General features: G+C 41.5%; 3 protein-coding genes across 5 annotated transcripts in view; all 3 read right to left on the bottom strand.

Annotated features, from left to right (window-relative positions):
* The window catches only part of atp8b1 (ATPase phospholipid transporting 8B1), a 50822-nt gene that overhangs the window by 9389 nt on the left and 29043 nt on the right, over positions 1-12390 (bottom strand). For 2 of the 3 annotated variants that reach the window (XM_074616969.1, XM_074616970.1), the window contains exons 26-30: positions 11607-11690; positions 11080-11325; positions 10546-10684; positions 10246-10376; positions 7783-9681 (exon numbers count right to left, since the gene is read on the bottom strand). In XM_074616969.1, coding sequence (XP_074473070.1) covers positions 9448-9681; positions 10246-10376; positions 10546-10684; positions 11080-11325; positions 11607-11690 — 834 coding nt within the window. In that variant the 3' untranslated portion in view covers positions 7783-9447. The remainder of the gene's footprint in view (positions 1-7782; positions 9682-10245; positions 10377-10545; positions 10685-11079; positions 11326-11606; positions 11691-12390) is intronic. The other variant, XM_074616971.1, reaches the window with a different exon arrangement.
* LOC141756924 (E3 ubiquitin/ISG15 ligase TRIM25-like) lies at positions 734-3396 on the bottom strand. The gene has a single exon (XM_074616979.1). The coding sequence runs from the start codon at positions 3134-3136 to the stop codon at positions 1457-1459; it is 1680 nt and encodes a 559-aa protein (XP_074473080.1). The 5' UTR covers positions 3137-3396; the 3' UTR covers positions 734-1456.
* LOC141756930 (tripartite motif-containing protein 16-like) lies at positions 4073-6529 on the bottom strand. The gene has a single exon (XM_074616987.1). The coding sequence runs from the start codon at positions 6509-6511 to the stop codon at positions 4886-4888; it is 1626 nt and encodes a 541-aa protein (XP_074473088.1). The 5' UTR covers positions 6512-6529; the 3' UTR covers positions 4073-4885.

Here is a 12390-nt window from a genome sequence, read left to right as displayed (position 1 = left end):
GTCAAAACACATTGTGTACTACATGTTATTGTGGATGCTGCCTCATTAAATAGACAGAAATTTCAATCGTTTATGAAAAATAAATGAACGTAACTAACCTCCTGAGTTAGTTAAGAAGAATTATCACATTTTCTAAATTTAATTTTATAAATGCCTGAATGACCCAAACACTTGGTTTCACTCTAGTATCCACCCAGGACCATGATGCACATTAGAGTGTGATGGTCCTGTATATCAACTGGTGTTTGTTGTGCAAAATGACAAAGAAAAACTGAGGAAAAATAGAGCTACTATTTGATGTTCTCAGTTTTTCTATCTCTGTCCATTTTAACTGACTTAAACAGTTGTGAAATATCCATGAACCTTTTTTATCATTATTCATTATTATCATTATTATGTCTGTATTTTTTGGGAGAGTGGCCTTCACAATAGTCTCCAGTGGATTGTTGTTAGTGTTGTGTAATGTACAGGTAGACTGTGGTTATGTAGTTTTTATTCATTCAGACTTAGTTAGTGTCACTGCAGGAGGAGCTGCTGCTGTTTTGCTCATTGATCTGTATTTCTTAGTTTTGACTTTTCAGCTCTTTATTTTTACAGTACAACAGCGCAGGTATACAGAATACTACAGTCCCTGTTTTTCAGGCCTGAGTGAGAAAATCTGCTTATTAATAAACCCCTTTTTCTCTTCTCTCCAGCACCTCTAGTAGAGGTTCTTAAATGAACTCACAAGAAATACTTGAAAATCAACTTTATTGATGGATTTTGTTCACATACAATCAGTAAATCCTGGTATAGGACTGGTTCTATCTTTCTATCTGCATATTCACTTCAACAAAAATCAGTCTGTTAAACCAACATGTCATCACTGTGGGGGAAAAACCAACAAGTATCAAAGTAATGATAATTACATGATAACACTTTAACATTATAACACAATAACACTTTATACACTCTGGTAAATATGTGAATCAGGGTTACAATTTATGATTTGATTAATTAATGTATTAATTGTTTGGTCTATAAAATGTTAGAAAACACTGAACAATGCAATACAATAAATAACTAATAGATTATCCAAATAGACGTCAATTAATTTTCTGTCAATCCAGTAATGGATTAATCAATGAATTGTTCCAGCTAATGTGGATGTTGCAGTCAGACTCTACTTCATTTATGTTTTCATTGTTTCAATGTAAAGTTCACAACACAAGTTTCATTGATATTTTGAAACAAATTAGATTCATACTTTTAACAGAAGATTCTTTGAATATACAGTATATTAACATTATCAACCAAAACCTTCCAACATCTAAACGATATCAACAGAGTTACAATCATCAGTTCAACAGTGGGAAGTGCAGAAACATCACAGCAAAGAGAGGTGAGCAGCAAAGATGAAGAAAAGATCTATTTAAATGAAAAACAGAATCTCCCCCATCCACCCATTCATTCCAGTCTACTTGATCTCAGCTGTGGATCCATTGAAAACCCAAAGTCCAGCATAGAGTGGCCTAGTGAATGTGGTCTGGACTCTGTGGAGGAGAGTCATGGTTTCAGAGACGCTGTAGAAACACAGAATACCTGCACAGTAATCCAGGTACACTCCTACTCTGGAGGACCGAGGACCTGGGATGGGAGTTCTGATGTTGTTGTGTCTTAATTCATAACCATTTATCAAACAATCTAATGCCCAAGACTTGTCATTGTTCCCATATCCACTTTCATAGACTGCTCTTCTCATATGTGCGTATGTGACTGCTACTGAAACTGCACCCCCACTCCACTCCACCTCCCAGTAATGACGTCCAGTCAAACTCTGTCTGCTCAGGACCTGAAAACTGTCAATGTTGCTGTGTGAACCTGGGAGACCAAATTGTAACATCATTAGCTCTGTGCGTGTTGATGCTCTCGTCATTGTTGCTTTTCTGTTCCCTTCAGATAATAACATCTGTCTGTTTGCTCTGTTTGGATCCAGTGTGATTTGACATGAATACTGTAAGAAATCAGCCCTGGTCTTGGGCTCTGCCTGTGGCAGTAAAATATTCACTTCAGTCCCTGTCAGTGAGATCTTGGTCCACGCCTCAGTAAGAATGTTCTCGAGTTTATCTCTGACCTCTGACACAGCTGCTGTCACATCCTCAAAGTGTCGCACAGGACGGATATTGATGCTGGATGACTTTTTAAAGACAGCGAGATTTGACAGCGAGGGGTAGTTCTGTAGAAACTGGGTGTGGTCCTCTGTGTGTGACAGCTGCTCCAGTTCAGTGTCTCTCTTCCTCAGATCAGTGATCTCCTGCTGCAGCTTCTCCTGAAGCTCTTTGACTCGACTCACTTTAGATTTCTGCAGAGATCTGACCTGCTGCTTCACATCGGAGCTTCTTTTCTCAATGAGACGGATCAGATCTGTGAAGATCTTCTCGCTGTCCTTCACTGCTTTATCAGCAGAGTGATTTATAGCATCCATCTCCTGCTGGAGCATCTTCACATCTTTCTCTCTGTTCTGGATTCTCTGCTGGATCTTTTGCCGACTCGCCCCGAGCTCTTCCTGCCTCTCAGTTCTTTCTGTTGAGGCTAAGACTGTGTCGTGGCCTTTATGTTCATCCATGGAGCAGAGATAACAGATACACTGCTGATCAGTGCGGCAGAAAATCTTCATCACCTCATTGTGACGAGTGCAGATGTTCTCCTGAAGCTTCTTGGAGGGGTCGACCAGCTTGTGTTTTTCAAAGGCGGGGGATTCATAGTGAGGCTGGAGGTGCTGCTCACAGAAAGAGACCAGACACTGCAGACAGGACTTGAAAGCTTTCAGCTTTCTCCCAGTGCAGGAATCACAGGCCACATCTCCAGGTCCGGCATAGCAGTGATCAGCTGGAGCAGCTTGGAGTCCTGTCTTCTTCATTTCCTCCACTAAATCTGCCAACATGGTGTTTTTCAACAGCACAGGCCTCGGTACAAGGAGCAGTCTGCACTGAGGACAGCTGTAGATTCCCTTCTGATCCTCTACATCCCAGTGGCTTCTAATACAGCTCATACAGTAGTTGTGACCACAGGAAATAGTCACCGGATCCTTCAGTAGATCCAAACAGATCGAACAGCAGAGTTTTTCCTCGTCCATCTCAATTCCTCGCTGCGCCATTTCACCTCTCAGAGACAGTGAATGACAAATAGTTTCACTTTCTCATACAAGAAAGACGCTGGGAACTGATCCAAACCAAAACTGAGTTCCCTTTTTCATGTTCACTCACTGATCTGCATTGAATGGGGTGTGAGCGCACTTGCACTTCCCAGTATGATGGTTACATCCATTTGCAGGAAACATGTGGACTGACTGGGACTGGCTGAACTTGATAACAGTGAGAGGAAGGAGGGGTTATCAGGCTTTCATACATTCCAGGAAAATAAGTTGCTTGTGAAAAATAAATGAACGTAACTAACCTCCTGAGTTAGTTAAGAAGAATTATCACATTTTCTAAATTGAATTTTATAAATGCCTGAATGACCCAAACATTTGGTTTCACTCTAGTATCCACCCAGGACCATGATGCACATTAGAGTGTGATGGTCCTGTATATCAACTGGTGTTTGTTGTGCAAAAAATGACAAAGAAAAACTGAGGAAAAATAGAGCTACTATTTGATGTTCTCAGTTTTTCTATATCTGTCCATTTTAACTGACTTAAACAGTTGTGAAATATCCATGAACCTTTTTTATCATTATTCATTATTATCATTATTATGTCTGTATTTTTAGGGAGAGTGGCCTTCACAATAGTCTCCAGTGGATTGTTGTTAGTGTTGTGTAATGTACAGGTAGACTGTGGTTATGTAGTTTTTATTCATTCAGACTTAGTTAGTGTCACTGCAGGAGGAGCTGCTGCTGTTTTGCTCATTGATCTGTATTTCTTAGTTTTAACTTTTCAGCTCTTTATTTTTACAGTACAACAGCGCAGGTATACAGAATACTACAGTCCCTGTTTTTCAGGCCTGAGTGAGAAAAACTGCTTATTAATAAACCCCTTTTTCTCTTCTCTCCAGCACCTCTAGTAGAGGTTCTTAAATGAACTCACAAGAAATACTTGAAAATCAACTTTATTGATGGATTTTGTTCACATACAATCAGTAAATCCTGGTATAGGACTGGTTCTATCTTTCTATCTGCATATTCACTTCAACAAAAATCAGTCTGTTAAACCAACATGTCATCACTGTGGGGGAAAAACCAACAAGTATCAAAGTAATGATAATGACATAATAACACTTTAACATAATAACACAATAACACTTTATACACTCTGGTGAATATGTGAATCAGGGTTACAATTTACAATTATTTGATTAATCTGATGATTATTTTCTCAATTAATTGATTAATTGTTTGGTCTATAAAATGTAAAAATAAAAACACTGAACAATGCAATACAATAAATAATTAATTGATTATCCAAATAGATGCAAATTCATTTCCTGTCAATCCAGTAATGGATTAATCAATGAATTGTTCCAGATAATGTGGATGTTGCAGTCAGACTATACTTCGTTTCTGTTTTCATTTTTTCAATGTATTGTTATTTTATATTTATGTTAATATTTTGAAACAAATTAGATTCATACTTTTAACAGAAGATTCTTTCAATATACAGTATATCGTCACCATTTTAATATTAACGGCAAAAACTAAAATGAAAATGCTTATTAATTCAACCAAAACGTTCCAACATTTAAACAATATCAACAGAAAATCGAAGGTAGAAGACAGCAGAGTCATGATTATCAGGTCATCAGTGGGAAGTGCAGAAACATCACAGCAAAGAGAGGCTAGCAGCAAAGATGAAGAAAAGATCTATTTAAATAAACAGAATCTCCCCCATCCACCTAATCATTTCTGTCTACTTGAGCTCAGCTGTGCATCTATAACCTACCCAAAGTCCAGCATAGAGTGGCTGAGTGAATGTGGTCTGGACTCTGTGGAGGAGAGTCATGGTTTCAGAGACGCTGTAGAAACACAGAATACCTGCACTGTGATCCAGGTACACTCCTACTCTGGAGGACCAAGGACCTGGGATGGGAGTTCTGATGTTGTTGTGTCTGAATTCATAACGATAACGTGAACAATCTAATGCCCAAGACTTGTCATTGTTTCCAAATACACTTTCATAGACTGCTCTTCTCATATGTGCGTATGTGACTGCTACTGAAACTACAGGCCCACTCCACTCCACCTCCCAGTAATGACGTCCAGTCAAACTCTCTCTGCTCAGGACCTGAAGACTATCAATGTTGCTGAATGAACCTGGGCCACCAAGTGCTAACTGAAATAACATACTCACCTCTTTAAATAATGATGTTCCCGCTGTTGCTTTTCTGTTCCCTTCAGATAATAACAGCAGTGTGTCTGCTGTATCTGGATCCAGTGTGATTTGACATGAATACTGTGAGAAATCAGCCATGGTCTTGGGCTCAGTAAGAATTTTCTCGAGTTTATCTCTGGCCTCTGACACAGCTGCTGTCACATCCTCAAAGTGTCGCACAGGACGGATATTGATGCTGGATGACTTTTTAGTGACAGCAAGATTTGACGGCGAGGGATAGTTCTGTAGAAACTGGGTGTGGTCCTTTGTGTGTGACAGCTGCTCCAGTTCAGTGTCTCTCTTCCTCAGATCAGTGATCTCCTGCTGCAGCTTCTCCTGAAGCTCTTTGACTCGACTCAATTTAGATTTCTGCTGAGATCTGACCTGCTGCTTCACATCTGAGATTCTTTTCTCAATGAGACGGATCAGATCTGTGAAGATCTTCTCGCTGTCCTCCACTGCTTTATCAGCAGAGTGATTGATAGCATCCACCTCCTGCTGGAGCATCTTCACATCTTTCTCTCTGTTCTGGATTCTCTGCTGGATCTTTTGCCGACTCGCCCCGAGCTCTTTCTGCCTCTCAGTCATTTCTGCTGCAGCTGAGACTGTATCGTGGCCTTTATGTTCATCCACGGAGCAGCGATAACAGATACACTGCTGATCAGTGCGGCAGAAAATCTTCATCACCTCATTGTGACGAGTGCAGATGTTCTCCTGAAGCTTCTTGGAGGGGTCGACCAGCTTGTGTTTTTCAAAGGCGGGGGATTCATAGTGAGGCTGGAGGTGCTGCTCACAGTAAGAGACCAGACACTGCAGACAGGACTTGAGAGCTTTCAGCTTCCTCCCAGTGCAGGAATCACAGGCCACATCTCCAGGTCCGGCATAGCAGTGATCATCAGGAGCAGCTTGGAGTCCTGTCTTCTTCAGTTCCTCCACTAAATCTGCCAACATGGTGTTTTTCAACAGCACAGGCCTCGGTACAAGGAGCAGTCTGCACTGAGGACAGCTGTAGATTCCCTTCTGATCCTCTTCATCCCAGTGGCTTCTAATACAGCTCATACAGTAGTTGTGACCACAGGAAATAGTCACGGGATCCTTCAGTAGATCCAAACAGATCGAACAGCAGAGTTTTTCCTCGTCCATCTGAATTCCTCGCTGCGCCATTTCACCTCTCAGAGACAGTGAACGTCTGGACTGTAATATTTCAACTGAAAGGCATTTAAGAGCATAAGATAGAGGGCTTATCAGATCAGCCTTTGATTTGTTCCTGGAAGATGAATGGTTTGGACTTTGACTGTGTTTATAGGCCCCCTTTACAACATAGAGCAAAGATTGTACTGTACATAAAACTTTATTGGCTACAGCAACTGAAATATGAATATTGCCATAATGTCCACACCCAGTCCTCTCAGCAATACAGGTTAGTCTGCTTGGAAAAGCTGTGTAACATAAGTAGGTTAACAGTAACTTGACTGTGTGTGGAAGCAGAGTGTTGATAGGACTGTCAGGCCATTAACAAAAAAGAAATGAGACTCTTTGATTTACTGCAGTTTTGTTTCAATTCTTCAATTCTGCCCATTCAAAGAGTACTCCATTACAGTCCTATAATGTAGTTGGACTCACGATGGACAGTTCAAAGTTCATTTACAAAACATTACCCACAATGCAACTCAACCACCGACAGTTTGGTCACAGATTTGGCTGAGTTATGTAATGGCTAATCAGCTAAACAGGTCTGATAAACTCACTTCCACATCAATGACATCACTTTAATTCATCAATTTATCAGATGTTATCTTTGACGTCACTTCAGCTAGCTATACACTGTACCATTTTAGCCCGTTTCAGGCCCGAATTTTGAGCCGCACAACTCATTTTAGAGTTGAACCGAATATCAGCTTCGGTGTCGTTTGCCGTGCGGTGTACGGGGGGGACCGAGGACCGATTAACTCCTCCCGACCGGTGGGAGTTTTTTTTGTAAAAAAACCTCTCCCCTAACACTCAGGTACTTTTTAATAATATAACCCTGACCTAATCGCGTTAAATTAAATCGCCACATTCATACATCAAACTAGAATGGCACTCGGAGAGCGCAGACCTCCGCCAAGGTGCCTGACTTTAAAAACAGATCACAGCTCACAGCTGGCGGTACCATAAGGTGGTCAGCTTATTAACACGGTGTGTTTCCGTGTAACGTATCGGCGAATGCCTCTCTCTGTATAACGTTACACTACGTTGTCTCTCATCCCGTCATCTACCGCTTTTTTCTTTCTCACCGCGGACGGCCAGCAGCTCCCGCACACGTATCTCTCTGCTCGAAGAAGGAAGAAGGCGGGGTCATGTGTCATCAACGCGTCATCAGTCACACTGCGCATGTGTTATACCCAGTGGTCTTAATGCTCAGGCTGATTGGAATGGATTGTTCATTGTGCTACACTCCACCCCTCCAAAAAAATGTCACTCAAATCCATCACGAACTTTTGGAGTAATCCTGCTAACAGACAGACAGACAGACAGACAAAGCAACGCCGGTGAAAACATAACCTCGTGGCCAAAAACCTTTGGCCTTGGCGGAGGTAATGAGAGGCATGAGTCACCACAATAAAATAAAAACAGTCGTTTCAGATTGCTAAATGTGCCCTTGGCTTTTATTAACAACCACGTGATAAAATACCATCATATGACAGAGATCAAACTGTAGCAGTCCTCATCTGCTGCCTCCATTCATTCAGTAATAAAAAGACATTATCTGCATACAGTAACACTAGCATGAAGGGGATACAGTCAGAACAGGAATGTGTCAGTTTTGGCTTAGCATTGTTTAGAGGATATCCTAAATCTGATTACAGGACTGGAAAAAGACAAACATCTGCTTTGGGTTCGTTGTAAACAACCTGCGACACACACACATTATTTTTCATGACTAAAGGAACGTATGATTTAATTTCCAAGAAATTTAAAAAAAAAAAGAAATGGAAAGAAAAGAACAAACTACTAAGAGATAATCAAATGAAGATAAACCTAAACCCCCCTTGCTGTGTTTCTTTCCCCATTAGAATATAAGGAGCACTTGAATTTACATTCTGCAAACACTGTTGTTGAAGGAAGACAAACTGGAGCTCCTTGCAGGTTCCCTACAGAGTGGGTTTACAGCACCTTAGGTCAAATCAAGAGGACAAAAGGTAACAAATAATATTAGGATTCAGGTTTGAAAGAGGTATTTAAAAGATTAGTGACTACAACATCCATCTGTAAGGACACTTGGGACATTTGATGCAGCAGAGGAGGAAGCAACACTATTTACAAGTTATTTTTAAATTAAGACACTTTATAACATCCGACCACCTTGCATAGCCTGGCATAGTAACATCCCACCATTATTTATAATAAAACATTAAAAGAGGATACCTTGACATGTTTAGCTTTAGCCCATTGTTTTAATGTGAAGGAAAATCTTTGGATAAGCATCTCAACGGATGGAAGTAAAACGAACGGATGTCTGATTTCATGGAGATAACGGACAAATTTACCGGAATATATATTTTTAAATTTGAATAAAACACTTGCAGATATCGGGCTAAAACTGTGAATGTCAAAAAAAGGTACCATATTAAATAACGTTAGGGCTCCACATCCAGCCACAGTAGTGGTGAGCAGGGACAAACTGACTAAAAATAAAGCTTTTGTTTTTAAAAAAAAAAATCCTGAGTTAAACAACATTGTCAGTCACACAGTCGCTGCATGATGTCAAACCCCGGTAACGGCGGTCGTCTCGTCGGTGAGCTTTTCTTTTTTTTCATTTGCATTTTAACAAAGTCTGTGCATAGAGGAGGAACTGGAGGCAGTGGAGTCACAGACTGGAGCAAAGACTTTCTGCGAAGGCGGCGCGTTTCATTTCTAAAAAAAGAGCGACTTTAGGAGCGCTTTTCGTTTATCTCCCTCTAAGGCACTTGAATCGCTTTAAACTCCAAACAGGCTGTTGTTTATGTGATGTTGACCACTTCAGCAGCGACTCCACAGATATAAATGAAGATAAAACCAAGCGCTCCTCGAACTTCCCCAAATATCTACAGTTTTTCTCCATCTCCCGCTCAGCTCCGTCAGATGTTTTCGGCCTCTCTCTGGGGAACCTCCCTGATGCTGTCCTGGGGTCCGCCACGGCCCGCCGGGCGCCGTCGAATGCTCCGCCCAGACGAGATGAGGTCGGCGTAGCCACGGGAGTGAGAGAAGGCATAGGCGGAGCGGCGGGAACGCCGGCCGCGCTGGAAGGCTGGCGGCTTTTTCTTCTCCTCCTCTTGCAGCTCCATCTCGTACTTCTTCCTGTTTCTCTGGATCTGGGGGGATGACGGGAAATAAGCAGGTCACATTAGAGAAACACTGCTGTGTGGTTAAAGAGGACGTACATGGTTACTTCTGTTTCAGCTAATTACATTTCATGACCATTTCAATTCAAAGATCTTTTCTCAAGTAACGCAAATTGGCTTAAAATTGGCTCATAAAACTTTGTATTATTATCATTATTTTATTCACATATCTTGAGGTCAGAGGTCAAGGGAACCATTTGAAAGTGGCCATGCCAGTTTTTGCACGCCTAAAATTAGCCTAAGTTTGTCATATAATGCCAGTTTCTCCACTCTGGCTTTAAAACTGATCCTGCTGCAAACTCCGAATCGATTGCGTTAAAAAAAAACGAGTGGCGTTAAAACGATTTTGCGTTAACGCGTTATGATTGGGTTAACTTTGACAGCTCTAGTAATAACTTATTAGATTGTGCAAAAAACTGTCATTACGTTTTGCGCTCATGGTTTTATTACATTATGAGCTTTTGTTACATTTTAATTAGTAGATTATGTGCAGTTATTACATTGTGAGAAGTCACATCTACATTTTCACCTCACCTTATCTCCTACAGAGGGCCAGATGCTTTTATAGAGGAACTGGATGCAGATGATGGGCAGCAGGCTGATGCCCACCGTCAGGATGATGGTTAACCACAGGTAGGGCTGACGCAGAGCGTTTGACGCCGCACCTACGAACACAAAAAATACACGTTAAGAGAGGAGTGATGAGAGCGGGGGTCTGACGTCCAGTTCCACCAGAGACAGCTGGAGCATTTCAATACTTGGATGGAAATTAGACTCTCCAGGTTTACAGGCCAGCAAACTGTGCCACACTGTGGTTAGTGTTCGGTGACTGACCGGTGAAGGTGAACACCGAGGGGAAGATGACGTGGATCCCGGCACTGTGGATGTCAAACATGATGCCAAAGTAGATGGCTATGCTGCCCAACACTGCGAAGCAGTTAACGAAGGTCCAGTAGGAGGTGTCCAGAGAGATCTGACAAACAAGAGGGGAAGGAGATAACAAAGGTCAGTTCACATACAATAAATTCAACTTCTAAACCTCTTAAATCCAATTTTCCCCTTAAATTTCTCCTTGAATAGCTCTAAGGTTGGAAAACCACAATGACAGCGTCATATGTACTCTGGATTTCTGAATCAGTGCTTCAAATAATCATTCAGAACACACACGTATATATATATATACACCTTTGACCCCTTTGAAAATGGCCATGACAGTTTTCCTCGCCAAAATTTAGCCTAAATTTGGAGCGTTATCTAACCTCCAAGCTATTACAGCATGTACTATATGTATGTACAGTATGTAGTATAGTAGTTTTTAACAGGGCTGCTAGAACCACCTCACTACCCCTAAAACTGAAAGTGACTAACCTGCAGGTTGACGGTAAAGATGAGCGACGAGGCGGTGACGACGGCGAAGGACTGGTAGTCGGAGGGGGCCTCCCCGTCCTGCCCCATGGTCTGGAGGAAGGCTCCGTAGGGGATGAAGAAGATGATGAGTGAGACGAAGATGCCGTGGAATAAGCTCAAGAAGAAGGTCTTGTAGTTGAACAGTGCCCCCTGCTGGCCGGGCAGGTAGAGTTTGGGGAATTTCAGGCTCAGTTTGTCGTTGACGTCCTGCAGCGGAAGAAGGAGGAGGAGGAGGAGGAGGAGGAAGCAGAGGTAACAGTTAACAGAGTTTTGTTCTTGCCTAACTAATCCTAACACATCAACCTGCATCTTAGCTAATATCTTACACATTATTTTCACATCAATCTGTACATCCAACTGCACTAATAACTTTGCCATGAATATACAGAGTAAAAAAAACTGAAATGTTAACAGTTTGCAAAGAGACCATTAATGTACCTGCCAGTGACCTTTTGTCTGTACCATTCTACAACAAAGTCTGTTTTTACCTGGTCAACTAGTCCAACTAGTAGAACGGGTAAGCTGCTGTAACAGAGATTGTAGAGAGTGATGAACCAGTCTTCATAGGTGATCTGCGGACAGGGAACAATATTCAATGCACAAACATCTATTTATAGATCTACTTCTCTCTTTGTTATTATTATATGATGTATGATTGTTTACCCTGCCTACCTGCGTCTTATTGTTCCCTCCCCATGTTTCCAGCCTCTGCTGAATCAGTTATTTAAGTGATGTGTGAGTCTCAAATCGGTTTGACTCCGATGAGTTGGCGTCGAAACGTTAGTCTTCTAATAAAGTTGATTGCCTTAAATCTGTGTGCTCCTGTGTGCTTTGGAGCTAATCTCTGAAGTCTCTCCTGTTACAAATATTCAATGTATGTCTTGGTCCCTGGCATCTTACAGATCACCTCTGCACACATAGTTGTGATAGGCGACAAGCAAAGGGGAGACTCGTGGGTACCCATAGAACCCATTTTCGTTCACATATCTTGAGGTCAGAAGTCAAACAACGCCTTTGAAAATGGCCATGCTAGTTTTTCCTCACTAAAATTAGCCTAAATTTGGAGCGTAGTAGTATGACAAAATAATGTAAACTGAGCCAACTCCGTGAGAACTGAGCAAACAACTTCCTCCGCTAAAGGAGACCATGAGATGCAGTTGACAGCTCCAGAAAAAAAAGCAAGTAAGTGGATTTTGAATCGAGATTATTTAAGGTATACGCAGGAAATATCATAATATAATGGTCAGGTTACCATAAAATGTATGATCACAG

This window comes from Sebastes fasciatus, chromosome 19, assembly GCF_043250625.1.
Source record: "Sebastes fasciatus isolate fSebFas1 chromosome 19, fSebFas1.pri, whole genome shotgun sequence".
NCBI lineage: Eukaryota > Metazoa > Chordata > Actinopteri > Perciformes > Sebastidae > Sebastes > Sebastes fasciatus.
Note: the sequence above shows the minus strand (reverse complement) of the source record. Positions and strands in the feature narration are given on the sequence as shown.